The sequence below is a fragment of the Papaver somniferum genome, chromosome 5, assembly GCF_003573695.1.
Source record: "Papaver somniferum cultivar HN1 chromosome 5, ASM357369v1, whole genome shotgun sequence".
Classification (NCBI taxonomy): Eukaryota; Viridiplantae; Streptophyta; class Magnoliopsida; order Ranunculales; family Papaveraceae; genus Papaver; species Papaver somniferum.
This window is the reverse complement of record NC_039362.1, coordinates 56,160,530-56,188,422: the sequence shown is the minus strand read 5'-3', so window position 1 is coordinate 56,188,422 and position 27,893 is coordinate 56,160,530. Positions and strand designations below refer to the sequence as shown.

At 36.1% G+C, this 27,893-nt stretch overlaps 3 protein-coding genes across 3 annotated transcripts; 2 read left to right on the top strand and 1 right to left on the bottom strand.

Moving 5' to 3' along the window:
* The first annotated feature begins 1,099 nt into the window (after nt 1–1,099).
* Nucleotides 1,100–4,590, top strand: LOC113281622 (binding partner of ACD11 1-like). The gene is made up of 5 exons (XM_026530410.1): nt 1,100–1,254; nt 2,503–2,642; nt 3,456–3,531; nt 3,614–3,733; nt 3,922–4,590. The coding sequence occupies exons 2-5, from the start codon at nt 2,521–2,523 to the stop codon at nt 4,351–4,353; spliced, it is 750 nt and encodes a 249-aa protein (XP_026386195.1). The 5' UTR covers nt 1,100–1,254; nt 2,503–2,520; the 3' UTR covers nt 4,354–4,590.
* Nucleotides 4,591–6,100: 1,510 nt separating this feature from the next.
* On the top strand, nt 6,101–12,155 carry LOC113281621 (sucrose transport protein SUC3-like). The gene is made up of 14 exons (XM_026530409.1): nt 6,101–6,679; nt 8,005–8,070; nt 8,465–8,563; nt 8,649–8,713; nt 8,805–8,889; nt 8,973–9,006; nt 9,133–9,232; nt 9,492–9,567; nt 9,999–10,334; nt 10,515–10,658; nt 10,825–11,058; nt 11,141–11,204; nt 11,306–11,349; nt 11,548–12,155. The coding sequence occupies exons 1-14, from the start codon at nt 6,401–6,403 to the stop codon at nt 11,716–11,718; spliced, it is 1,797 nt and encodes a 598-aa protein (XP_026386194.1). The 5' UTR covers nt 6,101–6,400; the 3' UTR covers nt 11,719–12,155.
* Nucleotides 12,156–12,462: 307 nt separating this feature from the next.
* LOC113277431 (uncharacterized protein At3g28850-like) lies at nt 12,463–14,105 on the bottom strand. Its single transcript, XM_026526529.1, has one exon. It carries the CDS (start codon nt 13,783–13,785, stop codon nt 12,490–12,492), a length of 1,296 nt encoding a protein of 431 aa, XP_026382314.1. The 5' UTR covers nt 13,786–14,105; the 3' UTR covers nt 12,463–12,489.
* Nucleotides 14,106–27,893: the final 13,788 nt, after the last annotated feature.

The window sequence follows — 27,893 nt, the reverse complement described above, 5'->3', positions numbered from 1 at the left end:
CGAGATGGTTCGCCAACTTATCTAGAGCCGAAATTACAGAAGTTATGAATTCCTCTCTTTGATGTTTGAAACCTTCCCAATGATAAAATCGCTTGGGGAATTTTCAAATGATCCACAGAATTAATTGTTGAACAATAAATTGTTTCGAACTAATATCGTTAAGGTTAAAGGAACATTCATTGTTTGAATCATATTTCGAGATGTTTAACAAGACAAGCTTGACTCAAAATCTCTTCTTTGCAATAAATCTACTAAAAGTCATACGACATAGTCTCAAATAGATATAATGGTAAAGCGTGTGAGTAAATAGAATGGTTCAGTTTTCACATACATTGTTGATGAAGATCTCCACATGTCTTCGTCGATCTTCAGTCTCCGAGGGTGATGTCTGATACTCAACTACCAACTTTTATACATAGTCCGAGACTTGACTTAGCAGACAAAATTTCAAGATATAATTTTGTTCATCTAATATTAATAACAAATTTGAGATAACAAAATTTGTGGGCGAATAATACTCCAAGATGAACAAGAGATAGTTGAGTAAATATAAATTCCTCTCGGCGGGAACCTAAATTTCTACCATGTACAAATAGCCTAGTGGACGTAGTCCCATAGTGCTTGTTTTCTCCTCCAACCACCACATTTAGATTTTCTAGCTTAGCCTACGCTCAGCTTAGTCTACACACACTGAAGTTTTATGCTTCGATTTGTCCCGAGAGGGAATCGACTGCTAGCACCTAGCGTTCTATACATTTGGATTCGTAAGGGTTAGAAGTGAGGCCCGCCTTATGTTTCAGTCGGTGCAAATCACGGTGAAAAAGCCTAAGTGTATCTAAACTTTTCGTTTTTTTTTGATAGGTATAAGCATGTTTTGTTAGGTTAGACGATAATAATTAAATGAAGCACACATATGCCAGACAAATGGCGTGATCCGATCCTTCCATATTTTTCACCGTCTCATTTAGTTGCACGGTTAGACCTAACAAGAAAACAGTGGGTCATTCTCCTCCTTTCCGCCTATCAAATCCAAGTATCCAACAACGCTAAAGGTCAATTACGTAATAATACAAAAAAACAAGCAATACACCCAGACTGAATGAAAACCATAATAGTGACCGGTACCAGTACACATGAAAAAACAACAGGTTCTCTCTCTCTCTCACACACACTATCTCTCTCTGTGGTAATCTTCATCTTCTCGGTTTGTGTAACTCTCTCTCTCATTCTCCTATCCCTGATAACAACATCCAGGTAATTGATTTACTGAATTACACTATATTTTTTCTGGTTTTACTTAATTTTGTTTTCTATTGTCTGTTAATATGGCAATTTTAAGCTTTTTATATAGATGATTTCGTGTATGTCAAATTATCCTACTTGGGTTTTCTTTGTTTTGTTTTGGTTTGCTTATTTAGAAAGTGTTACTGCTATTAGTATCTCCTGTTCCTTGTAAGTGCTCTGTGTATAATAGAGGTTTTGAAAGAAATTCCAATTCGGGTTGTTTTGATTGGAACATTGTTAGGGTTAGTTACTGAGAAATCACTGATGAGTTTCTGTAATTCAAACAAAATTGTTTTTTTTTTCCATTATTTAAAAGTGTTTGTAGGGTATGTGTGTGTGTTATTTTAATATTTGGGACTCTTTATGCATTATCTAGTTAGATCTTTTTTTGTCATTTTAGGACCAATAGTGAAGGGTGACTGTAGACTGTAGTTTAGGAATTCACCCTAAGTATGAGATAAATATCATGTTATTAGTAAAACCATGGAAGCCATGTTTTTATTTTTTATTTTGTAGGCTTAACTTAAGTAACACTCACCCTGGCACCCAAAATGTACAATTCAGCCTTTTTTGGCTTAAACTAAGTCGTATTGTATTGGTTTTCTTGACATTCTACCAAATTACTTCAAGTGGGAGTGATAAGTACCTTATTTTTTCTTTAACTTTTTTGATTAAACCAAGTTCACCAATCTCTATTGTACCATATCTTGTATTATATTGTCATTTGACGCCATGACCCCGAATCCTGATTGTAACGTTACAATTGCAGACAGTGATCATTTGTCTGATAGATTGGTCGACAGTTATTAGATTTAACTTCAATCGTAGATGTCAAATGCACGAATACCAATTTGGGATGGTAGAATGCACTGACTAGTCCCATACATTCCTTGTGAAGTTTTCTTGAAATGAATGCTTAGAGATAATCAGATAATGCAATTTTTTGTCTTAAATCACTGAGGCCTTCTCAATCCTTATTACAAAATCCAAATTCTACCCTCATCTGTCAGTCAATGAATTTGGCTCTTACAATGTTCCAGAATGACCAAATAACCCTCGCATTTGGAATGACAATACTACCCATACTGCCAGTAGAACTCTGTTTATAGCTCTCTTTTGTATACATGCATCTTCCACAATTCATTCTTTGATTTATCGATAGAAATTTTCTCAAAGAAAAAACCCCCCAGTGTTTTTAAGTATTTTATTGGTTTACAGGCTTGATATACCAAAAGCATGAACTCAGGTGGGTATACGTATACAGTAGAAGTTACTAGTTTATCTCCTAATGCTAGTGAGAAGGATGTGTATGAGTTCTTTGCTTTCTCCGGCGAAATTGAACAAGTTGACATAATCAGGTACTACTAAAACTCTTATTTTGTTAATTGATGATACATATTAAACCTTTCTCCATTTTTCCATCTTGTTATGGGTGTAACTATATTGAATTTGAACTTTCAAGTCTGAAAATTTTAAGTCCATACTCAACATCCATATTTTGTTATAGATAACATCTTAAACAAAAAATAGGACTTTGTTTATCCACCCAAAATTTGCTTTGGTCATTCATTTACGTTCTATAAGTGCGTGGGGCTGTCTTCAGTCAATTTTCACTAGATTTGGATCCCAGCATATTTTGGGATCCAGAGTGTATCAAGTTTTAATTTTTAGATGTTTCAATGTTCAAGTTTTTGGTCTGTACCGTTTAACTAGATTCTGGTTTTCAACTATAGAACTTCAGTTGATTTCTAGATGTAATTCAATTTGAATGATCATATACGAGTATGTTCAACATTGAGGCAACACACCCCCTAGTCGTTCCGTCAATGAGTTTTTCCAGTTTAGCGACTACGAAAGATTGGCTTAAAGTCAGACTTTCGGCAGTTTTCTTTTTTGGTAGAAGAAGATGCTTTCAGAAAACCATGAAAAACTATTCTACCTGAAACTCTGTTGCTTAAGAGATCGAGTTGTCACTTCTCTTACATATCTTCTCATTCCTGTTTGGAGTCCAACTTTGTACTTGGAAGATCAAAAGTATGTCTTTTTTTTTTTTTAAGAAATGACACATTTTAAGTTAACAGTACTTTGGAATCGGTTTCCGTTTAGAAAATACACTACCATGTTTGATTGCTCTAATTTGTGTACTTCTGTTTATATCTGGGAAAAAACAGGTCTGGGGAATATGCTTGCACTGCCTATGTAACATTTAAGGATCCACATTCTCTGGAGACTGCTGTGTTGCTCAGTGTAAGCTAGACCTATCTTTCATTTTACCATCTGTGGTGTTTTTCTGTTATTTGTATCTTTAATACGTTCAATCTGAATTCAGGGTGCTACAATTGTAGATCAACGTGTATGCATAACACCTTGGGGAATTCAGTACACAGACCAGTTTGATTTTTGGAATAGACCTACTTGGAAAATTGATGATGAAACTGTTTCTCACACGGTAAGCTTAACATTTGAATTCCATATGAATTCCATATGAAACGAGAAAAAGACTTCAGTCCAAAAATCTATCTCCTGAAAGATAGTCAAACTCACGAGTATTTTGTTTTGATGGAACTCATTGAGTACCTATGTGTTTTCTGAAAATTAATCGTGTTTCATATGTATCTGATCCTTCTATCATATTAGCATGCAACACATGCAAATCAATTTGTTTCAACCCCTGGAGAAGCAGTAACACTGGCCCAAGAAGTAGTTGTAACCATGCTATCCAAAGGATATGTACTGGGCAAAGATGCGCTGATCAAGGCCAAAGCACTGGACGAGTCTTATCATGTTTCAGCTTCTGCAGGTGCAAAGGTTTGTGAAGTCAGCAAAAGAATCGGACTTACAGATAAGATAATGACAGGGGTCGGGGCAGTAAAATCTGTGGATGAGACTTACCGAGTGTCAGAGATTACCAAAACAGTTGCATCTGCAACTGGAAGAACAGCTGCGGCAGTGGCACATACAGTGGTGAATAGTACCTACTTTTCAAAAGGAGCTTTATGGGTTTCAAGCGCTTTAACTAAGGCAGCTAAAGCTGCAGCTGATTTAGGTACTCCAGCTAGTAAAAACTGAATCGAGTTTTAACTATTATGGTCTAGTTATATAGCTTACGCAGTTGTTTGAAGTTGGCTGGTGTAGAGTTTATAAAAGTGTGTTTTTTAACTGGATCCTGTGAGATCATGCATTAGCCTCTTCTGTCTATGGTTAGCAAAATAGTCATTCGTCCAAAATAAGTACTGATAATCTATTCAGGCACCAGTTGTCCATGTAAAACTATTTATAGAGGAAGAAATCGCGCTGCTGAAAGGAGAGGATATTCTTAACGGGTTACTTCCATCAAGAAATAAGAGTAATATACAACTTTCAAAGCAAGTGTTGCAATACTGCGCACTGAAGTTGTTTTTACTACTGTGGAAGGATCGGCTGACTGAGTGGTAGTGGTCGATCAGGAAGAGGAGCCTCAATGTCACTTTCTAACATCTTCAACTCAATATCACCTTTTAACATCTTCAATGCGTCTAAAATGTTAGGCCTTAAAAGCTACCACTAGACCCACAAAATATACCAACCATTTCAAATCTTTCCATAAATCTAAAAACTATTCTACTCTCCATTAACGCTAAGTCCTATGGTGCGCTAATCTAGCTGCTAGATTAGCAGTCCACGTCAGTTAGGAAAACCTCTTAAGTCCTATGGCAGTGCTAATCTAGTAGCTAGATTAGCAGTCCACATCAGTTCCCAGTGCTGTTTGGTTCAGCGCAATCAATCTCAGCCGTCAGATCAAAAAATAAATTTTCCAGCGCTGAACCATTCAGCGAAAAGGTGATTCTTGTAGCGCTGAACCATTCAGCGCTATTATCTCGCTACTAGTTCAAGTGCGAGCAAATACTAGGAGAGAGAGCTAGTGTTAACAAATAGACAACACTTTTTCTTTTTGAACTGCAACACTTTTCAGCTAATCTAGCAGCTCAATCTAGCCCATAAGATTTAGCCTTACTCAAATCTCTTCCTACGGTACTGCTGCCACAAGTGCCCAAGCCTATAACTACTCTATATGGAGCAGGGTTTGAAAATAAAAATGGTTGAGTCAATACCTATGCATTTGGTTTCCCAAGAAAACTAATGGTATTGTAAGAAATCTAACTCAGTACGAGTCAGAATATAAAAAAAAAACATCGAATTCTTCTTAACGCGTTTGAATACCAAAAGCGGAAATCGGAAACAAAATATTTTTACTTCATAAAAAATTCTCACTTTTAGACTTCTAGAAATCGGAAAACTACATTTGGATGTGCATCCAATAAGACTGTTGATGGAAAAAGGCATACGCCACAGGAGAAATTCTACCCCAATGGAGTGCCCAAACTCCTTCCCAGGAGAACTGTTTTTTCTTTTTGCTTTTTTTTTTTTTTGGCTCTAGTTTACAACAAATGGTTCCATAATAGAACCGAACCTCACGGTTAATGTTTACAACAAATAGTTTCATAATGAAACCGATTTCTCCTGTTAACATTCCATAGTCAAGCCGGTGTCATTGTAATACAATGGTATAGTTACTGGATGTTAATATCACTGATCTGAGTTTGAAACTCGCCAGCACCAAATTCTTTACCGTTGGATGGAAAAAAAATATTCACACTCAAGTTGGTCCAATTTGGTGCCATCCATGGCAACGCGTTTGAGTGAGAAAGCAAGACTTAGGCTCAAAGGTGTCGGTGACTATTTATTGGACCAAACGAGAACAAAGAGGAAACCAAGATTTCTTTAATTTGACGAACTTACCCTTCGTGTACCAACAATGGCAAACAAAAATTAATGTAAGAAAAAGAATACGAGACTAAATTACTAACAAGAGAAGGAAGAAACTAGGATTAGTATACAAGCACTGATCCTCCGTACACCCGCCAAATTTGAGTATTACTCTCTTTATGTATTTCAGATCTTGGTAGAAACCTTAAAATAACAAATCACTACCTCATTTAGAAGGGACTCCGGAAAAAGAAGAAACCTTGGAATGGGATCTGTAATTTATTAATGGAACTTCACCGAATTTTTGTAGATTTTTGATTATTTTTTTAAGAAATAGTTTTTGGGTGAGAATTGAACGGAAATAGAAAAGATGGAGAATTCAGTACCGATACGATATCTATACAAGAATCTAAGAGAAGAAACGTTAAGAGAAGAAGTTGAAATGGTTAGATTAAGTGATGTAAATCATCATATTGATTTGCATTCTAGATCTTCATCAGCCGATGTTAATGGATCTCCATCTTCAAATAATAACAATAATAATCATAGAAATATTAGTATGAAGACATTGATTCTAAGTTGTATGGTTGCTGCTGGTGTTCAATTTGGATGGGCATTACAACTTTCCCTTTTAACTCCTTATATCCAGGTAAGTAATTCCATTCACTCTCCCTTTATTCATTTTGGAATGAAAACTAGTTGGATTTTTAAATCATGTATACTGTTATATTTTGATTATTTGGTTTTGGAACACTATAGGAATTTGTTAGCTAGGAAATTATACATCTCATATTAATTAGGTATCAATACATGTGCACATGAATGAGGTATTGAGGCTTCGTTTTAGATTTGGAGAATTTTAGGTTTAGTAAGCTATTGGGTGAATTAGAGGACCTAAAAGAAGTGGGCACTGGTTTTAAACTCATAGTTGTAATATTGGGCAGTGCTTTCTCTGTGTTAAGGAAGTTAATTTTGGGGAGTTCAATTAGGTGCATGTTGAGATCATGAATGCTGTAATGGTTTTGACAAAGCTTTTCAATTTAGCCTCCAAGAGTAAATTGCCGATTTATATTTTTTAGTTGTTAAGGTATTTACACTTCCATTTAGATTTTTTGAAATATTTCTTTATTCAGTAAGCGCGATTGTGGATTTGTAGGACCTGCAAGTAGTAGGAACTGGTTGTAGACTGTTTCCATATTGTTAGGAAGTTTGATTAGGTACGTGTAGATGTATATTGTGTAGAGGTTGATAGGTAAGAAATCAAACAATATGAAACATCAATACATGTGCTTAACCTAAAAAGCAAATTGCCGATGTATAGTGTGTAGTTCCTAGGGTATTGACTTTCTTTTAGATTCGGGGTTCTGCATTTGCTGAACTATTAGGTTTGTGCAATTATGTAACCTGCAAGTAGTAGCAATTGTTACTGTATTCATAGTTGTGATGTTAGGCAGTGTTTTCTCATTGTTGCGGAAATTGGATGGGTGCCGAAACCTTTGATTTACTATTTTAGTTGACCAAAATCGAAAAATCTCAGAGGAATTTTTCTTCTACATGTAGCGCCAATTTTTAAGATTTGTTCAAAAGCTAGATCTGCATGAGGCGTGTAATGCATTATTTATTTTTTGATAACGGACATGCGTTGATGTGTTCGACGTTATTCAAAGCTAGATCTACATGAGGCGTGTAATGCATCGCCACATATCTCTTACACATGTTGGTATGGGCTGCAGAAATTTAACTTGAGAGTGTTCTGTGAAATTGGATCATGCCTTAGGGAGATGGGCATGCAAATTATTTTATGGTTGTTTATTTAGTCTAGCTCGACTAAGTTCTGAACAATATATCTTGTTTCACTCTTTATGACACTCATACAAAGACTATATATGTATATATACATCTTGACATGGAAACACTTAATTGCTTGTTTCACCACTGATCTGATCCTTTCCTTTTTTTAACTAATTGGTGCAGACGCTTGGAATAGGGCATGCTTTTTCTTCCTTCATTTGGCTTTGTGGCCCTATTACAGGCCTTGTGGTAGGTTATTTACTTGGCAGTTCATTTTAAGTTGTTAGTGTAAGAAAATGTTAAATAAAGTGGCTTTTATGTGAGAATCAAAGGGCTGTTCCATTTGAAAGACAAAACAAAGCTTCGATTATTGTTGCTACATATCCCATGATTTTCAAAAATTAAAAAATGTAGTTTCTCTATACTTAAGGTTATCTGGTAGGTTATTTGACCTTAAATACTTTATCTGATCAGTATTTTAATTTCTCTATATTAGCAGGTGATGTAAGATCCTTTCAGTTATTCGTATCTTTATCTTCATTTTGACAACCTATGACTATGAATAATATGGTTCTTATTTTTTATCTGGTTTAAGTGCCTCTTCAGCCAACTGTGCATGATCTATTCTCATATTGGTGTTTAGGTTCAACCTTGCGTTGGTATCTGGAGTGATAAGTGCTATTCTAAATATGGAAGAAGGCGACCATTTATTCTTATCGGATCTCTCATGATCTCTGCTGCCGTGAGTTCAAAGATATATTGTATTTTTCAGTAGCTGTTGCAGGGTCCTTTTAGTTTTGACATTATGAAGTGTCTTTCAAATTTAGGTGACAATAATCGGGTTTTCTGCAGACATTGGATATTATATAGGGGATACGAAGGAGCATTGCAGGTGAATCTTGCATCTATGTGAACTCTGTCTTTTCTCTTCAAATGTGCACTTCCGGGTTCATGTTTGACCACTATTTCTTCTATAAATGCAGTACTTATAAAGGTACTAGAACTAGTGCAGCGATAGTCTTTGTGGTTGGTTTCTGGATGCTGGACCTGGCTAACAATACAGTTCAAGTAAGTTATATTGTTGGTTTCTTTCTATCGATTTAGGTTTTTGTGGATCAACTACCAGCATTGAATTTCATATTTTTTTCTAGGGCCCAGCTCGCGCTCTTCTCGCTGATCTATCAGGTCAGATGTTTTACTCATCCTAATTCTAATAGGATTATTGAAGAACTGTAAGACATGTATGCATTTGGGTAGTAACTTCCAAGACCACAAGATCATCAATCATTACTGATTTTGTGTTAATTACAGGTCCTGATCAAAGGAATTCATCAAATGCAATATTTTGCTCATGGATGGCTGTTGGAAATGTCCTAGGGTTTTCTTCTGGTGCCAGTGGAAATTGGCACAAGTGAGTTTTCTTAAGTTTATGATTTGCTTGAGTATATATGTCCTTCCCATTGACCTAGCCACGAGCTTTATATCCTAGTTTCTGCTACAAACCACCTTCAGCTTGAGAACCAAATGTTTGCATCAGTTTGGCTTTCTATGTAGCCAAAGCTTCACTCTTCTTGTTAAGATATGCAGCTCCCCTACATAACATTAGAAGCATATTTTTGTTTGGCTTCTACAGACAAGATCATCTGATTATTATTTTTATTAAACTGTAGATGGTTTCCTTTTCTGAAAACGCAAGCTTGTTGTGAAGCCTGTGCAAATTTAAAAGCAGCCTTTTTAGTTGCGGTGGTAAGCCTCTTAATCTTTCTATAATTTGTTTGATTTTATTAATTCCATTCCTAGTTCCAACTCTTACAGACAAATACATAATTTGAGTCATGAAATGTTTAAATCTTTAATCACGATAGGTCTTTGCTTGCCTGTTGGCATCTCTTTTATTGACAAGTTTGTAATGGAAAAAGAAAAAGAAACAAAAAGATGTTTCATAAACAACATAGTTACCATCCTAGATAACTATCATCCTTTCTGTCTCGTTGGCTTTGTAATGATCAGAATACTTGGTATTGGGCATCCCATGAAGGACTAAATATGCCTGTGGCTCTCTATTAGTGTTAACATATGAAAAAGGTTACAGATGGACTTTGAGTTTGTTTAAAGTTTAGAATGTACACGCAGTTTTTTTTGCTTCTGTTCTAATCTATTTGACTGTTATTTTCCAGATCTTCCTCACGCTCTGCACTCTTATCACTCTGTATTTTGCTAAAGAGGTCCCTCTTGAAAAACCTGCATATGTATCAGATTCCGCTCCTTTATTAGACAACAGTCAACAATCTGTAAATGGGAATTTAAATTCTAGCGGTCACGCATCTGGTGTCAATACTGTGGTTGGTGGGAGTAAAAATGAAAGTCCAAAGCTTCCTGAGTCAAAAAATGAAGATGATCGGATGGAAACTTTTACTGATAGCCCTGGAGCAGTTTTGGTTAATCTGTTGACAAGCATGCGGCATTTACCACCAGCAATGAATTCAGTGCTTCTTGTTATGGCTCTTACTTGGGTATGTGATACATGTTTTGCACAAATTATTTGATTGAATCATTAGTACACATGTCTACTTATTTTTCTATTGCTCATCTTGAATGGTCAGCGATATCATTTGTCAAGCTGTTGCAAGTTGTTCCCAGCCTCTTTCCTTTGTCTTCTAGATTCTAATGTATATCCAATTTCTTCCTGGCAGCTGTCATGGTTTCCGTTCTTTTTGTTCGATACTGATTGGATGGGACGTGAAGTTTACCATGGGAACCCAAATGGGACTTCTGATGAGAAACATGCTTATGATCAAGGTGTAAGAGAAGGTGCATTTGGTTTGCTATTGAATTCGGTAAGAACTCAAAATCAATCAAATTTGCATTTTTTTTTATCTATGATATGTCGCATGAACAGTTAACTGAACTGAGGTGAAAATTTAGCATAGAAGTTCTGGAAATTCTCTTATTTTCTCGTGCTTCTAAGTGGATGTAAACTTTAAACTTATTTTTTCCGGTTAGGTTGTTCTTGGGATTAGCTCCATCCTTATTGAGCCAATGTGTCGGCGGATGGGTTCAACTATCGTATGGGCAATGAGCAATTTCGTTGTGTTTCTTTGCATGGCAGCAACTGCAATCATTAGCTTGTGTTCGGTCATAGAATATTCTAGAAGGGTTGAAGGTGTCACTGGAGGGAATCCAACAATCAGGATTGCTTCCTTGGTTGTATTTGCAATTCTTGGTTTTCCTCTTTCTGTAAGTAGCGCCATCTGTCACTTCCATTTCGCCTGCAGTATTTTTCAAGTCTCCCACTGTTTAACTGATCAATTGATTGCAGATTACGTACAGTGTTCCCTTTTCTGTTACTGCAGAATTGACAGCTGATACAGGAGGTGGCCAAGGTTAGCAATCTCTTTTGAACTTTCTATCCTGTTGTTACTCATTCTGTTATCTACTGGTTGCAATGGAATTGTGATTCTGAAAATTAGGGGTTATTTTGCAGGATTAGCTATCGGGGTCTTAAATCTTGCAATTGTTGTTCCTCAGGTAATGCTTGGTTTGTCTTGATAGTTTTGAATCCTATTACAAGCTTGTCTTTATGTCACATCTTACTAGATGACTTATGCTTTCCCACCTTTACTCATCATGTGAGTTCTGTTTATCAATCTAAACTGCTGATCACTGAGTAATAGTGGCAAATGATTGTCAAGGTGCTAAGCTGTTTGTTTACCAATATACTTGCAGATGGTTGTGTCCCTTGGTGCAGGCCCATGGGATGCTCTCTTTGGAGGAGGAAACGTGCCAGCTTTTGTTATGGCATCTTTTGCTGCCCTTGCTGGAGCTACTATTGCAATTATGAGGCTTCCAAAGCTTGCAAGCAATTCCTACAAATCAGTTGGTATGCATATGGGCTGACTACCCCTCTACCTCCTTCCCACATCCATCTCAATGAGGCAATCGACTGCGCTCGAACTCTGTATATGATTCTCTGGCAACACTAGTTGAAGCTCCCTTGCCGGTTGGTACCCAATTCACTGTTGCCATATTCAAATTAATTTTTCCCCCCTCACTTAGTTTGGCAAATAGCTCATACAGAAAACCTGATCTTCAGAGCTGTCAGGGCTCTCTGCTTGTATTTTTGTTCCTTGTTCTGAGCTTGATCTCAAAGATTTTGTATAATCATCAACCCAGAGGGTTGATCTACAAGTAGTCAGGATGAGGACCAATAGAGTCTACATTATTGGCGTCTTCATTTGTAATTGTAGAGCATTGTATAACCTACGATAAACTTTGTATGACCTCCTATATCAATTCTTTTATATATACTTCATGAACGGAATGTTGCATCTCCATTGGTCATACTATAATCAAATCTTCTATATATTTCATGAATGAACATTGTATCTCCATTTTCAGGCATTTTGGCAGGCTTTTACGTTTTATCAACAAAATTGATCTATTTCGAAGCTATTCGTTATTTTAATTCTTTGTCGGTTCGAAACCCCAATGATGTGTTTGCAACCTCCTAGTACAAAGAGGGAAAAGTAAAAAACAAAGCTTCAGCAGATTAAAATCAACTTTTGTGTTTTTCAAATGTCATTACCTGTATCAACAATTCCTATTTAAACTGAGATAAAAATTTCAATAATCTACAGAGTAACTACAAAAACTAATCAATTTTTCTATCTAATAATGACAGCATACAGGGCACCTAACAATCCCATTTTCATTACAGTAAGGGCACCTTTGAAACACTCCGTTTCCTCCAATTTCAATCCCGCCATCATCATCCTCTTCCTCGCAATAGATCTTGCAACTCCCTGAACAACTTTCACAGGGAATAAATCTAACATCACCACACATTTCACAAACTCCTTCCTCACCCACCTCACAACCTTCTAAAATGTTTTGCAGCTTCCCATCCTCGTGCATCTGTCTCACCACCTCGGCATCACCGAGGTACATTCCCTTAACAAAAACTTTGGGTAGTTTCCCATTACACTCATCTCCAAGTAACTCGATCAACTCCTCCCTAAACTCCTTGTGCATCAAAACATCCCTCTCGTCTATACGAAATCCCGAGCCTTTCAGTATCATCCTCACGTAACAGCAATCTTCGTACGTCGTTCTTACGCCTCTCAGACTGGTGAAATAGATAACCACCTTGTCATGCCCAAATGGTGGGAATTTAGTTTGTCCAACTGCATTAGTACTTTGTACCTTGTTCTTGGTTTCGATTGTGGAATCCTTCGTCAACAATGTATTATTGCATGGAGAAGTTGCACCTGATGTCCGGAGTTTAAACGAAGTCCTTGGAGAAAGTTCTTCTAGTGCTTTTCTGAATGTGTTGATGATGTCTGGATCAAAATCCGAAATGATCGAATTCGACTGTATACTTGATTCCTTATTCGCCATCTCAAGCCACAAGGGTTTTGGGGATTCAAGACCAGCTTCTTGTAACCTATGGTTGGACTGATAGAAATTTGTTTGGTTAAATACATTATGGAAGGAAAAGCAATGGTCAGGTACTAGATTGGCTTCGTCTAATCCTTCCATCAACTCCCAAGTGTTAATGTTTTCCGGTTCACCAGGCGGCGTTCTTGTTGGTGTTTTCGGGATGATTTTACGAACCTCGGACGAAACCTTATCTTGGATGATGACATCCTTGGGCATTCCATTGTTTTCCTTCTTACTACTGCGATCTTTATTGATGAGATTCTTCTTGTTGTTACTGCTGCTGTTGGTGTTCCTCTCCTGGTGCTCTTGTTTGCATTTGTTGTGATTAAGATGGTTATGGCTTTGATCCAGCGAGTCAAAATGAAGAGAGCCAATTGTTGTAGAAGTTAAAGCAACAAAATGTTGATCGGTACCTTTGCCGGCTTTACTACGTCGAACTGGTTGATAAACGGCTACAGAGGAGCTTTGAATATAGGGATTTTTGCAGCGCTGACATCGCGATTTCTTTGAATTTGCACATCCCATTGAAACAATGCTACCTAAGAAGAATTTATATATTAGAAAACTAAATTTCGAAGAATTGCTTGGCGCTTTGTCTTGTTTCCTCCCGAACAAAACTTACGCAGAAAATGAGCTGATCCAATCTCAGCATACACCGAGAATCGATTTAAAACCTCAACGGAGCGACCAATTAGATGACCAACGGAGAAATCTATAAGAATACAGACAAATTCCTATATATATGATCCAAATCTCCCACTTTATTAACAAATATTACCAGAAGATTTGATTACACATACTTAATCGTTAAAGAGATTGAAAGAAGACAGAGAAACTCTTTTGTTTTTGTTTCTTTTCCATTTATCTGAGGAATTAGAGAGAGAGAAAGTGAGATTTATGGGGTTTGTGAAATATCGTTTTGTTGGGGGAATTAAATTTTGTTGGTACCACAACGTCCTCAGGTGATTTTAAGAGACGGTTATGCATTTGCATTTTCTGTCTGTTTCCTTCCGCGTCATCACGTTCATTTCCCGCCATTATACAACTAACCTGCTCTTTGACACATTAACAGCCTCTCTTTATTGTTGGCTAGTTCAAAGACTTCATTAGTTGTCATAGGATTTTATTTCAGGGCTGCTAATGGGTACCGGTTAACTACAGGGGAGGGTGCTAAAATCAGGTAAAAACATTGTCAGTTTGTTTTATATGGGTTTGGGAATCCTCCCGTTAAAAAAACTGGCACCCATTAACAGTTTTTTCTTTTTCTTTTTGTTTCTTTTCAAATGTTACTAGATCATACCGTTTCAATAATACAAATCACAGTTTGGCTAAACTAGCCTATGCAAGGGACGGTTTAAATTTACTCTCCAAGAGATAAATCTACGAATGTGGTGCATTCTTGGTATAACATAGAGAGGAATAAATGCGATAGTATTCGGAGATTTAATGTTCATAAAGAATTGGGAATTAAGGCTCTTCAATTTATACGGAGAGAAGACTAAAAGGTTATTCTTTTTTTATAAGAAAAGCAAATATTTTGGGGATTTATTTTTAGGGAGTTAAACTTAAGCATTGTAAGTGTTTTATTGATTGTTCATAATAAATGACCTATTAATTTTTTTTTATTATAAATGTTCCCTTAATTAATCTAATAAATATATATTACCATTAATAAAATAATATTGACAAAAAAATAATATCGACATACATTAATAGAGTAGTAGAAGAAGTACTGGGTGGGAAAGTGGTGGCGATTCATAGAAAGCGGTGGACGCAGAAACATTAGTATTGGTCTGGGACGGATCCAAACGTAATTGTAGTTATTTTTGGTCTTTTATCATAAAATGATCTACTAAGTTCATTTTGCATCCTTATCCAACTTGCCAAGAGTTTTTACACCGCTTTCTCAAAACCCTGCTTCCGTCCCTCGTGGTGGTGGATAAAGTAGTGGATGTGGCTGTTGGTGAGTAATACTGGACAATATTAGTTTGTTTCTTTATAACAAGGGTAACATTCTACTATTAAAATATGTAATTAGTTGTTTTTAGCCCGTTCGATAAAGGCAAATATCAAATATGGCATGGATGATATCGATTTATAGGAAAAAATGATCATGATTGTTGAATCACCCAAATGGTAATTCTGATCTTTTTGATACCGAATCGTATAAATCATGGTTTTCAGGGTTAAAATAAAATTGGTTCAAATGTAAAGAGAATGTAACAAAAAAAAAAATAGAATGGTTAAATTAATTGACGATTTAAGTTTGTTCAATTGGAAATTTGAATTACGTCCAACAACTTATAGGGGGTGGGCGGCGATAATGATGGAAGCGGCGGAGCCAGAAATTGGATTAAGGGAGCTAAAAAAAATTAAGAAACATGAAAATTTTGGTAAACTAAATCCTAAAATTATGGGATAAAATTGAGGATTTTTATATAGTTATGAGAATTTTAGGAGGGGATAGAGGCAGGGCAGTCAACCCTTGGCTCCCCCACTGTGTGTTGGTAGAGAAAGAAATGGTATCAGGTGGCCTAAGTTTGCTCAATTGGAAACTAGAATTACGTCGAACAACCTATAGGGTGTGGGCAGCGACGGTGGTGGCAGTGGCGAAGCCAGAAATTGACATTGAGGGAGCTAAATTTATTTTTAAGAAACATGAAAACTTTGGTGAACTCAATCCTAAAATATAGGTTGGAATAAAATTGAGAATTTTTACGTAGTTATTAAAATTTTAGGCCAGGACCAGTCAACCGTTGGCACCCCCACCATGTGGTAGTATAGAAAGAAATGAGGCGGTTTTGTGGTGGTGGTGGGTGTTAGTGAGTAATAATAGACTATGCAAATTCCGTGATGCACAAAACGTATAAGTTTTTTTTTTGAAGCATACAAAACGTATAAGTTACAAAGTATAAAACGTGGTTGATTATTTTAATATTAAAATAAATTAGATTGTAATACACGACAATTAAAAAAATACTGAAATTGATTGCCACGTTATTGAATAACTACGTAAGAATGCACGAATCAAAATTAAAGCATATGAAATTATTTATCATCGAGTCGTGTCGTTACGACACGGATTATGCTCTAGACATACTATCTGCCGGTTCCTCCCTATACAGTAATCATTATCCTCTCAAGCTTTAGCATGATTATTACTAAATTTTTCTAATAAATAAAATACTCCGCAGGTATATGTCAAAGTATATATAAGTATATGCTGAAGTATAAGTATATAAAGCTGATAAGGGAAATTCCTATGGTAATGTACAAAACAAAATATTTGTTGAGCCAGGTGGATGGACAAACGTGATTCTGCACTATGGGAAATGAAGTGGGAGGTTGATCGTCAAGCGCCAGGACGAAGTGAAGCCGCTGGCGTGTGATGAAGAAACGCTGGCGTGCGTGGTAAAACCGCTGGCGGGTGAACCAAGACCGCGAACGACTACTTTTAAACGGTCACCGGAATGACTAGTTTCTACCTCCATCAATACAACTCGAGTTTGATCTCACAAATTCACAAAAATCTTTCATCCGATCAATCTTTTCTTAATTTCAATTGCTTTCGATTTTCAACCGTGAATCCTGATTTTGGTTCTTCTGAGGAAGATATGGAGATGGATGAAATGTTGTATGAAGAAGAGGAAGAAATGTATATGGAGTTTTTGCGTCAAATGGATGAAGATGCAATTCAAGATAGAAGGAGGCGAAATTTTATGTTGCAAGTACAAAGAAGATCATACCAAAGCCTTTAAAGCCATATGAATTTATGACTAGAAGATGGACGTGGAGAGATCGACATTATTACCACGACAAGATGATGCATGATTATTTAATCATGATTGTGTCTATTCCGATAAGGATTTTCATAGACGATTCCCCATGGGCCGCAACTTGACGCAAAGGATTATTGCCGATCTTTGTCAGATACAATCTTTATTTAATTATTAGTATGATGCACGACATGTACGAGGCTTTAGTCTCGAACAAAAGGTCACGGCGGCCCTATGTATACTATGTTACGGGGTACCAGCGGATTCCATGGATGATTATATCCGTATTGGGAAAACAATAGCCTTTAGGTATCTCAAATTGTTTTACGAAACAATAGTCGAGCATTTTGGTCCAACCTTTTTAAGAAAGCATACGCAGGAAGATGTTCATTGAATAACTGCAAAAAACACCGCCAGGGGTTTCCATGAGTGCTAGGTAGTCTTGACTGCATGCAGTGGACGTGGCATGCGTGTCCGGTTGAATGGGCAGGTCAATATAAGGGTCATTACCCAAAACCAACTGTAATTTTGGAAGCTTCAGCTACTTATGATTGTTGGTTTTGGCATGTTTTTTTTGGACTCCTGGGTTCAAATAACGATCTCAACATTTTGTATAAGTCACCATTGTTTGAAGATATTAAGCATGGGATCGCGCTACTGAGGAAGTACATTTTTTTGTTATACCTCTTTATAGCACTGTAATTTCACCATCAATGGTTATGACTACGCTCAGGGTTATTATATAGCAAAGGGAATGTATCCAGAATGGTCAACTATGATTCAAGCTTATAGTCATATAGGTTTTGGACCGGCGACTTCGAAGGATACGAAGTACTTTAACACCCAACAAATGAAATGCAGAAAGGATGTTGAACGCGCTTTTGGCATACTGAAGAGGAAGTTCGCCATTATAGCTAGGCCGGAACGCCTTTTTGATCTTCAAGAAATAAAAAAAATTATGCTGACTTGCATCATTCTGCATAACATGATCATTGAAGAAACCAGACGTGACCCAACCTGGACTAGTTTTCCAGATGAAGATTTGAGGCTGAATCTTGTGGTGCAGCATGGGCGTCCTTCAAGAGAATATAGACTTTCCACTAACAGAATCCGAAACCGAGAAATCTATGGAAAACTAAGAGAAGATCTAATAACTAAGCACCTTTGGGATTTAAAAGGAGCAACAGACGATGCGCGGGGGCGAGGCAGAGGCAAATAGATGTTATTTTTCAATTTAGTGTTGTTTATTTTTATTAATGTGCTATTTAATGTAAAGCTGTTTGTTTTTAACTAAACGACTACACTTAAAATTACAATTAAGACAATTATATTAAATGAAATTTTAACTAAACATTTACATTAAAATTAAACTTAATAACTAAACAAGAATTAAAATCAGTTATGAAGACTGTATTCATCTTCGTTTTCTTCTGAGGCATCATCTTCGTCTTCTTCCACATTCTCATACTGGACAGTTTGTAGAGGGACTTGTTGTTCCGGCATATCCATTTGCTTAGTCCATACAGTAAGTTGTCGTGCATTCATTTTTTAAGTGTTCAAGGAGAGTAGCTTGTTTATCTTAATATCTTTGTAGTGTTGTTCTCGCGAAAGACGACTTATTCGAAGTTGATTTAGACGATAAATCATATTAAGGGATTAGACCACCAATAGATAGTAGTTTCCGAATCACCCAATTTTGCCAATACATTTACACAAACATTCCCCTAAGGAAACGAAGATACTTTTACCAAAGAAAATCAAGTTAGAGCTAAAGACTTATTAGAGAGTGCTAGAATCACATTCATACCATATACGAGTCATGTAGCGATCTTTAGCATTTCAAAACACATGAATAACTCCCCAAAAATCAACGGTGATAGAATTATCTACACCAAGCTCGGAGCATTTAAGAACCACACAATATTATTGTGTAAAATCACCCCACATTCTTCTAATCCTGTATTTTCGATCGACCATTCATCCAAGTTAAATTTCACTCATCTGTAAACCAGAAGACGCCATTGCACTTTTGTGCTTTTCTCGGATTATACCTAAGGCTAAAGACCTTCGGTATCAGTACCTAATGTTGTTCAACATATAATCCCTTACACACTTACCAGTTTCGTGGATGAAATTCCTAATACAAGAAAAAAGATACAAATTTGTGTTAAGAATCCTTACCTTATTGCAAACCTACCATATCAACCAATTTACACTCGTTACCAGACATTGCACTAACATATGAGCATTCAAAGGATAAGTGCACTTTGTTAGATCATTGCTCGGTTGAACCCACAAGTTTTTCCATCTCAAGATTGTTGTCAATATTAGGTGATCAAAACTATATCTTGATTTCTAGTCTACTAAGTCAAGTTTCGGATAGGTTAGAATTGCAGTTGAGTATCGAAGATCACCCTTGAAGACTGAAAATCGATGAAGACATTTGGAGAACTTCTGTATCAGGTATGTGAATACTGAACCATTCTATTTTACTTACTATACCATCATTTTATCTATTGAGACTATGTCGTATGACATATAATAGATTAACAAAGAAGATGTTTCGAGTCAACCTTGCCTTGTGAAAAATCTCGAAATATGATTTAGCGATTAGATGATCAAATGTCCTTAACAATATTAGTTATATGAATTAATTTGTGGATCAATTGAAAATTTCCCATGCAAATGATTATATTACTTGGGAATGTTTTAAAGATCAAAAGAAAGAAATATGAACTTACTGAATTTCTACTCATGGTAGGTTGGCGAACTCAGTTTGCAAACCATAGATATCTGAGATTCAGAAATACAGGAAGGTTGGCGAACCAGTTCGCAAACCATAAGTTCAGTTGGGAGCAGTTCAGGAACCTGATTGGCGAACCGTGGTGAAATGGATTTTACAAGTTGGATTAATTGGTTAGCAGTTGGCAAACCAAGTTCACGAACTGTGGTCAACTGAGTTTTGGAGTCTAGTAGGGTTGGCGAACCCGGTTCACGAACCGTAGCACCTTGAATCGTGAACAAGCCCTGGAAAAACGTTGTACCTACTGTCCTGACAATGTTTAGCAGATGTTCAAAGTTTTATTATTTTAATATGTTTAACATTGCTAGAACTCTCTTAAACACTTAAAAAACTTCATTGATTTATTAAACAGTTGTGTTTGAATCATGATTAAATTTCTTGGGTGTTTTAAATGAACAATCAAGTAGATTTTAGTTCTTTGGCTAACTTAACAAACTGAACAGTCATTATACACGGTTCACTAACTGAACCTATGTGTATAGTCTTCTATTGTAGTTTGAAGACCTATCGTGCTTTCTTGATTCTCAAGCTATCTTAGCTTGAATTCTAAGATAACCTTGGTATTTGAAAACTATAAATAGAGCATATCTGTCAATTGGAAAAATCAATCCCTGACATTTTGTGTCCTAGTTGATTCTAGAGTCGCCTATATTGAACTTTTAGGTCTACGATTAAAAATACTTCGCTTGGGGATTCGTGAAGCCAAGTCTGACTATCTTTATCTTGATAGTTCGTGAACTTCTAATTTTTCTTTTCTGTTATCGAGATTTTTGTAATATCTTTCAGGCAAGATAGATAGTAATCACAAAGTTCTCTTCGTCTCAGAATTTGTGAATCCTCAAGATAGATATCTAAAGACAGATCATAGTTGATCTTTAGACGATTGTTATTGAGAGGTAGTTAAGAATCTAGGATGCTCTTCGAGAGTCGTAAGTTCCGGATTTGTGAGGTTTTCTAGATTGCTATTGCGAACATATTTCCACACCTTGATCTTTGATCTAAATGGAAATCAAATAGGCCTATATGTAAGAGGAAGAATGGTATCAAAAGTATTCGCTTCAGCTGAAGCAACTCTTAGGCTACAAATGACGTCAGCTAAGGGAAACAAGTGTATCGAACTTTTCGAGGTTCAAGAGACGTAAGGAGCGCGACTGTAACTGCATCACTTCGAGGGTGGTTTCGGATTCAACTACATTCCAGTCTGATAGTAGGCTAGTGTCTGTAGCGGGTTAATATAGTGTGGTGTTCCATCTAGATGAGGTCCCGAGTTTTTTTTTTTGCTATTTCGGTTTCCTCGTCAACAAAATTTCTGGTGTCTTGTGTTTTTCCTTTTCTGCATTATATTGTTTATCTTTATAATTTGATTTACACAGGTTTATACGTATTCAATCTAAGCTGATAAGTACGTTTAATTGTAATTGAATACAAGACTAGTTTCTTGTAGAATTTGTATCTTGAAAGATAGATAACAAGTTTAATCACTTGGCAGAATTCCGATTGAATTATTTGGATACGACTAGATTGATCTTGGATATTGATTTTTGAGATCGTTCAAGTACTCTGTTTAACAATTAGGTTCACAGAACTTATGTTTATATATAATACCCACTACACCAAATTTAGGTTTTAGCAACAAAAATTCGAATTTGCAACCAATAGTCACCGTTGCAAAATTTTAGCAACGGTTCGTAGCAGTTACCAATTTTGCAACTGCTTTTATCTGTTGCAGTTCGCAACGGATGATGAGTTAAGTCTGCGAGTCGTTTATGTGCAAGGAAACACCTGAGTGTGTGGAGATAAATATGTATACACCCAAATAAGTTGAATATGAAGGATTATTCTGCCCATCATCGCATAGTTTTAACCCAAAGTCCCAACTATCTTCCTGCTTCACTCTTTTGTTCACGAATTCCTCCCAAGTTCCATTTCTCTCTCTCTCTCTTTCGAATCTATCTATAGTTCATCTAGATTAGGGTTTTGATTTCAATCTCTAACTTTCTTCTCTTTTGCTTTCTTTCTCAATTTAAAACCCTAGATTCGTTTTTTCGTATCTTTCTGTAAATCAATTCAGAAAACCCTATTAATATCATGAGATCCAGAACCCAAAATCCATTTCAAAGATTTGAATCAAAGAGTTGAAGGAGGTACATTGATTCAGTTGAAGATTTGTCACAGTAAATCGTCTTGGGAGAACGCCTCCAACAAATCTAAGTCTCCTTTACCTTTCTCGTTAATTAGTTTTGATGGATTAACATCCCTAAAATTTTGGGTTTTAATTAGTTGAAGATTCATCATATTCAGTAATATTTGTTTATAATTTATTAGATTAGTCGTTTTCTTTTGATGACAACTTGTACTCCTGAACTGTTGATGTTGGGGAAAGCTTGCATCTGCAAATATTGATGCACAATTGGGAAATGATCAGGGTGAGAAATGAACTGCAACGTTTAGGTGCACATACAGGTCTTGGACTGCATATACTAAAGGTATGCATTAGTTGACTGCAACTTACAGAATCAGAATTGTAAATCAGAATTGCTTCGAAACATGACACTTCAGTTAAATAATGAAATGTTAAACCCTTATATATCCTTTTTTACCTTGGAGACTGGCCCATTTTTTTTTGTCTTTGCAAAAATTCCGCACGGCTGGAACTTGTTGCAAAATGTAGTACCAGAACCAGGATATCTGGTTTAGAGCAAGGATATCCTATCCGGATTTATTAATCTGTTTTGAACAAAAATTTCGCAACCGCATAAAGCCGTTGCGAATAAAAAAATCGTAATGGCCTGCTGCCGTTGCAACCGAGTCGTTGCGACCCAATTTCGCAACGTCGACATTGCCGTTGTGAAAAAACTGCAACAGGGTGTTTCGCAACGGCTTGATGTCGTTGCAACCCCATTTTGCAAGGGGAAAAAATCGTTGCTAAAACCGAAATTTGGTACAGTGAATGATTGAGTAGAGGCTGAGATATTAACTCTATACATATTTTCAAGGATCATTAATTTGGTCTACTTGCAATCCCATTAAATTTTTTCTATACGGGTTGCCGAACGAAAAAGTTGGGTGTATTTGGTATCCCTGCGTTTTCACACTTTAGTTTTATAGTGGATGCAAATATTACATAAAAGAGCAGAAATATGCTATGCTAACACAAATATTAGGTACAATGTCATATCTCTCCATTCTCTCATGCATTAGTTTCCATATACAAGCTAAAATTTTCTCGAGGGAGCTTGAATCTTCCAACGGTCACTGAAGTCATCAATTGTATGTTACCTTGCCCTAGAAGAATAATGAGTATTTTTAAAAGTTATTGAACCATCATCATTGTGCTCCCGGATAAAACATATCTTCAATGTAAAAAAGAAACTTAACTACATCACTACTAGCATCATTACTAACTAAACAATTCTTCAATCTCCTAAAAAAACATAAAGTATCCTCATTAAGATCACCCAAAGTAGAGAAAGCTAGAACACCCAATCATAACCGTGTGAGACACATTTGTCCAAATATTTAGTACGTTTACGCAACACAGTATTCGAAACAGCCTGGGACGGAATAAAAGAACGGATGCCTTCCCCTGTGAAGGGTGAGACTCCCGTGACATCCATACAAACATATTGGCCATTTTCCCAATTATCAACAAGAAAAACTTAAAAATCAAATATCTCTTGAACCATAAGTCCAATTAACAAATATTGTATATCAGAAATTTCTCGACTATATATCTGTACAATAAGTAATAATTACTATTTTTCAAAGATTGAATTTTCGCGGTAGTAGTAATGGTAGTTCATATCTAAGAATGGGCACCATTATAGAGTAGGGTAGTTTATTATAGCAATTCATTTGTAGAATGAACTCGTAATATTGGTAAGTCATTCTGGCAGTTCATTTTGTCACATGAGATCGTAATGTTGGTAGTTCAACATGACAGTTCATTTTGTCGACTGAACTCATAATATTGGTAGCTCATTCTGGCAGTTTATTTGTTGAATGAACTCGTAATATTGATAGTTCATTCTGGCAGTTCAATTTTTTGAATGAATTTGCAATATTGGGAGTTCATTCTGTCGGTTATTTATAGAATGAACTCGCAATATTGGGAGTTCATTCTGGCAGTTCATGTTGTAGAATAAACTCCATGGTAATTAATTTTTAGCTAAACGATAACATAAAAGTTAAAGCTTTGAAAAATAGTGAAATTGCTATTCATTATATAAATATAGATCTCGTCGAGAAATTTCCAATTATTAAATTACGAGTTGTAGTTTGAGGAAAAGGTATTTCTAAATTTAAGTTCAAGCCTCGACAGCTTTCCAAATACAACAACTCTACAAATTCTTTTTAGGTTTTTTGTCTTTATACCTTAGAAGGGAGAAAAATAAAAGAAAATGATATTTCGAACACTGTTTAGAATAACAATGAAGTTATTTCGCGTGGTTAACATTCACCTTACCGCATCAACGTGAAGGTTTGGCACCTCGATGTTGGTTCTTCGCCACCTGGGACTGTAGTATGTTCCAAGGGTTGGGTTGTTCGCCCATTAAAGCGGTACGTGAGCTGGGTTCAGAACGTCGGCGCGGTTACATTCACCCTACAAACAAATGATAAAAAGACCAAAATGGCTATAGTTTTTTCAAAAAAAAACCTAGAGCAATTGTACCTGGTCAATCTAGTGAACTATGATTTCTTATATTATGACTAATTGATAGTTTCTATGATAGTTAATTACGGATTTTTGATGTATATGATCTTACTGGTGGGCTTTTCTAATAGGCAGAATAGTGATCTCTAGATTACATCCAAACTACTTAAAATATGAGATAGCAATCAAGGGGTTCGACCTCCTAGTGGAAGGGAACATACAAATTTATTAGATCACATGATATATCTTGGAATATAAATAATGTTCCCCTTAGATTTAACGTCGTAAGAAAAAGTTTTCTTACAAGACATTTTCCAAGAAAAAAAAAGAGCGACCAGAGCAGAAAAAACCTTTGCTCTAATATTCTCGAAGTTCAAACTAGCATGACTATCCTTTCCTTTTAAAACCGACTTTCATTGGGAGCAGGTTCAATGCTTGGTATTAATAGCAAGTATTTTTGCTGGATGGTGTTTCAGTTCATCCTCGTGCATTGAGGAATGGAGCCTGTGGAAGGGTTTGATTGGTATTAGTAACAAGTACTTTGTCCCCCTCAACGCCCTAGATACATTTTTTTGAAGTGCACGAGAATTAGTAGGCAATCTTTCTAGGGAGACAGAGTTGAATAAGAAGGACATACCGTATTTTGTTGGATAAAGAATTTTGCTTTTTTTGGTCACCTTTTATTTATCGTCATGAATAGTAAGATCTTTATCGGCAAGAGAATAAGATTTATTGAAAAACAATGCATGAAAAATGTTAAGAAGGAAATTTCACCACTCATAGAAGGGTTACAAAATGAAAACTAAATACACATTGTTGTGTTCAATTCCCTCGTACAGTTGTCGTGTTCAAGTCCCGAGGGGGTGATAATGATTAAGTGAGACAGTATGGTTTAAAATGGTCCTAAGAAAATGGACAAGGATTATAATTTGTAGTTGTATTTGGAGACAATATCATAACTGTGAAAAATGGCCATTTATCATATGAGAAGCACAATGAAGTACTTACTCACTACAAGTATAATTGCATAATTGTTGATGCTTAAAAAAACAGTTCATCTACTTAAGTTCTGTTTGTTTGCTTTTTCCATTTTGAAATTGCATAATTGTTGATGCTTAAAAAAACAGTTCATCTACTTAAGTTCGGTTTGTTTGCTTTTTCCATTTTGAAACAAAATCAAAGCATTTGACTGAAAGAGTCAATGGTACTATACACTAATTGCAGTGTAACTACCTAGTGTTGGCCATCAAGTGCTTATCTAAGTTGGCCATCAAGTGCATATCCATTATCTAATTTCTAGACCTTATTGGGCTTGGAGGATTATGTTCCCCGTAGCCATACCTATCTCTGTAGCCTACCTGAATGGATTTCAGCTCAGATTTAGAGTGAAAACACTGAAAGATATCGGTTGGCGCTTCGAGGGATGAATAGCCTATGAATGCATATGAAACATTTGAGGGGCTCTTTCATTGGGATATGCCTGTGTTGATACCTGAAAAAGGATTACCTGCTCAATGCTCATAAGGGAGGTCACCTTTGATAAGGGCTCAAGCCCATGGATTGGCATGGGGACTAAGCCCAAATCCCCATGGTCATATCCGTGGATATGAAAGGATAAAAGAGGGACTAAAACGAAGTTTAAGTTAGTTAGGAAGGAATGGTTGGGGGTGTACATGGTAACGGATAACCGGAGAAACCGAGTCGAACCAAATCTATTAGAAGAAAACCGAACCGAATCATTTATTAATGGATTGGTTTTGAATTTAAATCTTAAAACCGAGCTAATGGTTTCGGTTTTCGTTTGATGTCAAAACCGAACCGAACGGTACTGGGAAACCGATAGTTATAAACCATAGATGTAATTTCTAAAATGTAACCTATACACTTCGCTCCAATGAAATCCTTATAATCTCGCTTCACCCGACACAGTTTCTTTAGTTCTTTTTTTCTTCTTCAGAGCTGTAGTAGAAAACTACTGCACCCGTAACACCCATGGAACCACTACTCTCATCTTCTTCTTCACTGATAGAGTACATGACTACCAGCAATAACACTATCTCCTTTTTCTCTTCATTTTTCTTCTTTTTCTTACCTTAAACGTATTACTAACTTCACCATTGAAGAAATTCACTTGTACTAGATCTACTCCTCCTCCTTCATCAGCAATTTTAGATCTGAAAAATTAATTACTTCTTCTACTAATTCTATGAATGAAATCTAGATTTGTCTCGTCTCTGAAATTCTTAAAGAATTTAAAGCTTATCAATCTAGACTTTCCAAACGATTCAAGGTAACTTTTCTATTTTTTGTGTTGTGTTTTCCAAGTAAGATGAACTATGCGATATAGATTGCTTTGGAGGGGTTTATGATTGACTTTCTTGTTTTGGTTTGTTGATTTTCGGAGTAACTGGTCTGAAAATGATTGATTTTAGTTTTACATCTGTTTGATGGTAGTTTGCCCTATATGTATGTTGTCAAGAGTAGTTGCTAATGTGATCGTTTGGATTTACAGTTGCCAAGCTTTTGGAATTTGGATTGAAGAAATATTTGATGAAAGTTTGAATGAGATTTCTGATCCATGTTGATTGGTTCCCTGTCTATTTGTACGATGTTGTTATAAAAGACCAACAAGAGAGTTCTATTTTGTTATTAGCTTGATTTGCAGAGATGTTCCTTACAGAGAAATGGATGTATCTACATAGAACAATACTCTATTTTATGTTTTTGAGTTTGAATTTTTTTGTTCTATTTATTTGAATGTAAGGATGTTGAAATCCTTACTGACTTTAGGGCGAGTACTAGTATTTCATTTATGTAATTGTGATTTATTTTCTATTGTGAAATTTTATTTTATGTGTAATTTTTCTTTTCAACTGTCAGTTACCTAAAACCAACAGAATAATCGGTTATCCGGAACTGGGTGGATAAAACAGAAACCGAAATGAAAAACTAAAACCAAAACCGTTAGTTAATGTCACAGTTTTGGTTTGGAAAATGATAAACCAGGCTAATGTTTCGGTTTCGGTTTTTCCAGAAACCGAGCCGAAACCGACCATGTACAGAATGACATTAGTAAATAGAGAAATTCCAAGGATATATGTCACAATTAGATAGAAAAGGGAATCCTATAAAAGGGAATGAAAGGGTACTATGAAGGGGATCTTCCCTCACTTACTTATCTAGGAAAGAGTATAGTACTTGATGTGACTGAAAAGATGAGGGTACCCAAATACACCACAATCTTTTTGTTTCAACCTATAAGTCCTGTACCGAATGTGATCGTCTATGGACAAAGTCGAGACAATACAACAATTCCGTTCACACTTCGTGTGATCGTCTATGAATACGAGATCGATACAATACGACGACAAGATAACTTGTGTGATTGACTATGGATACA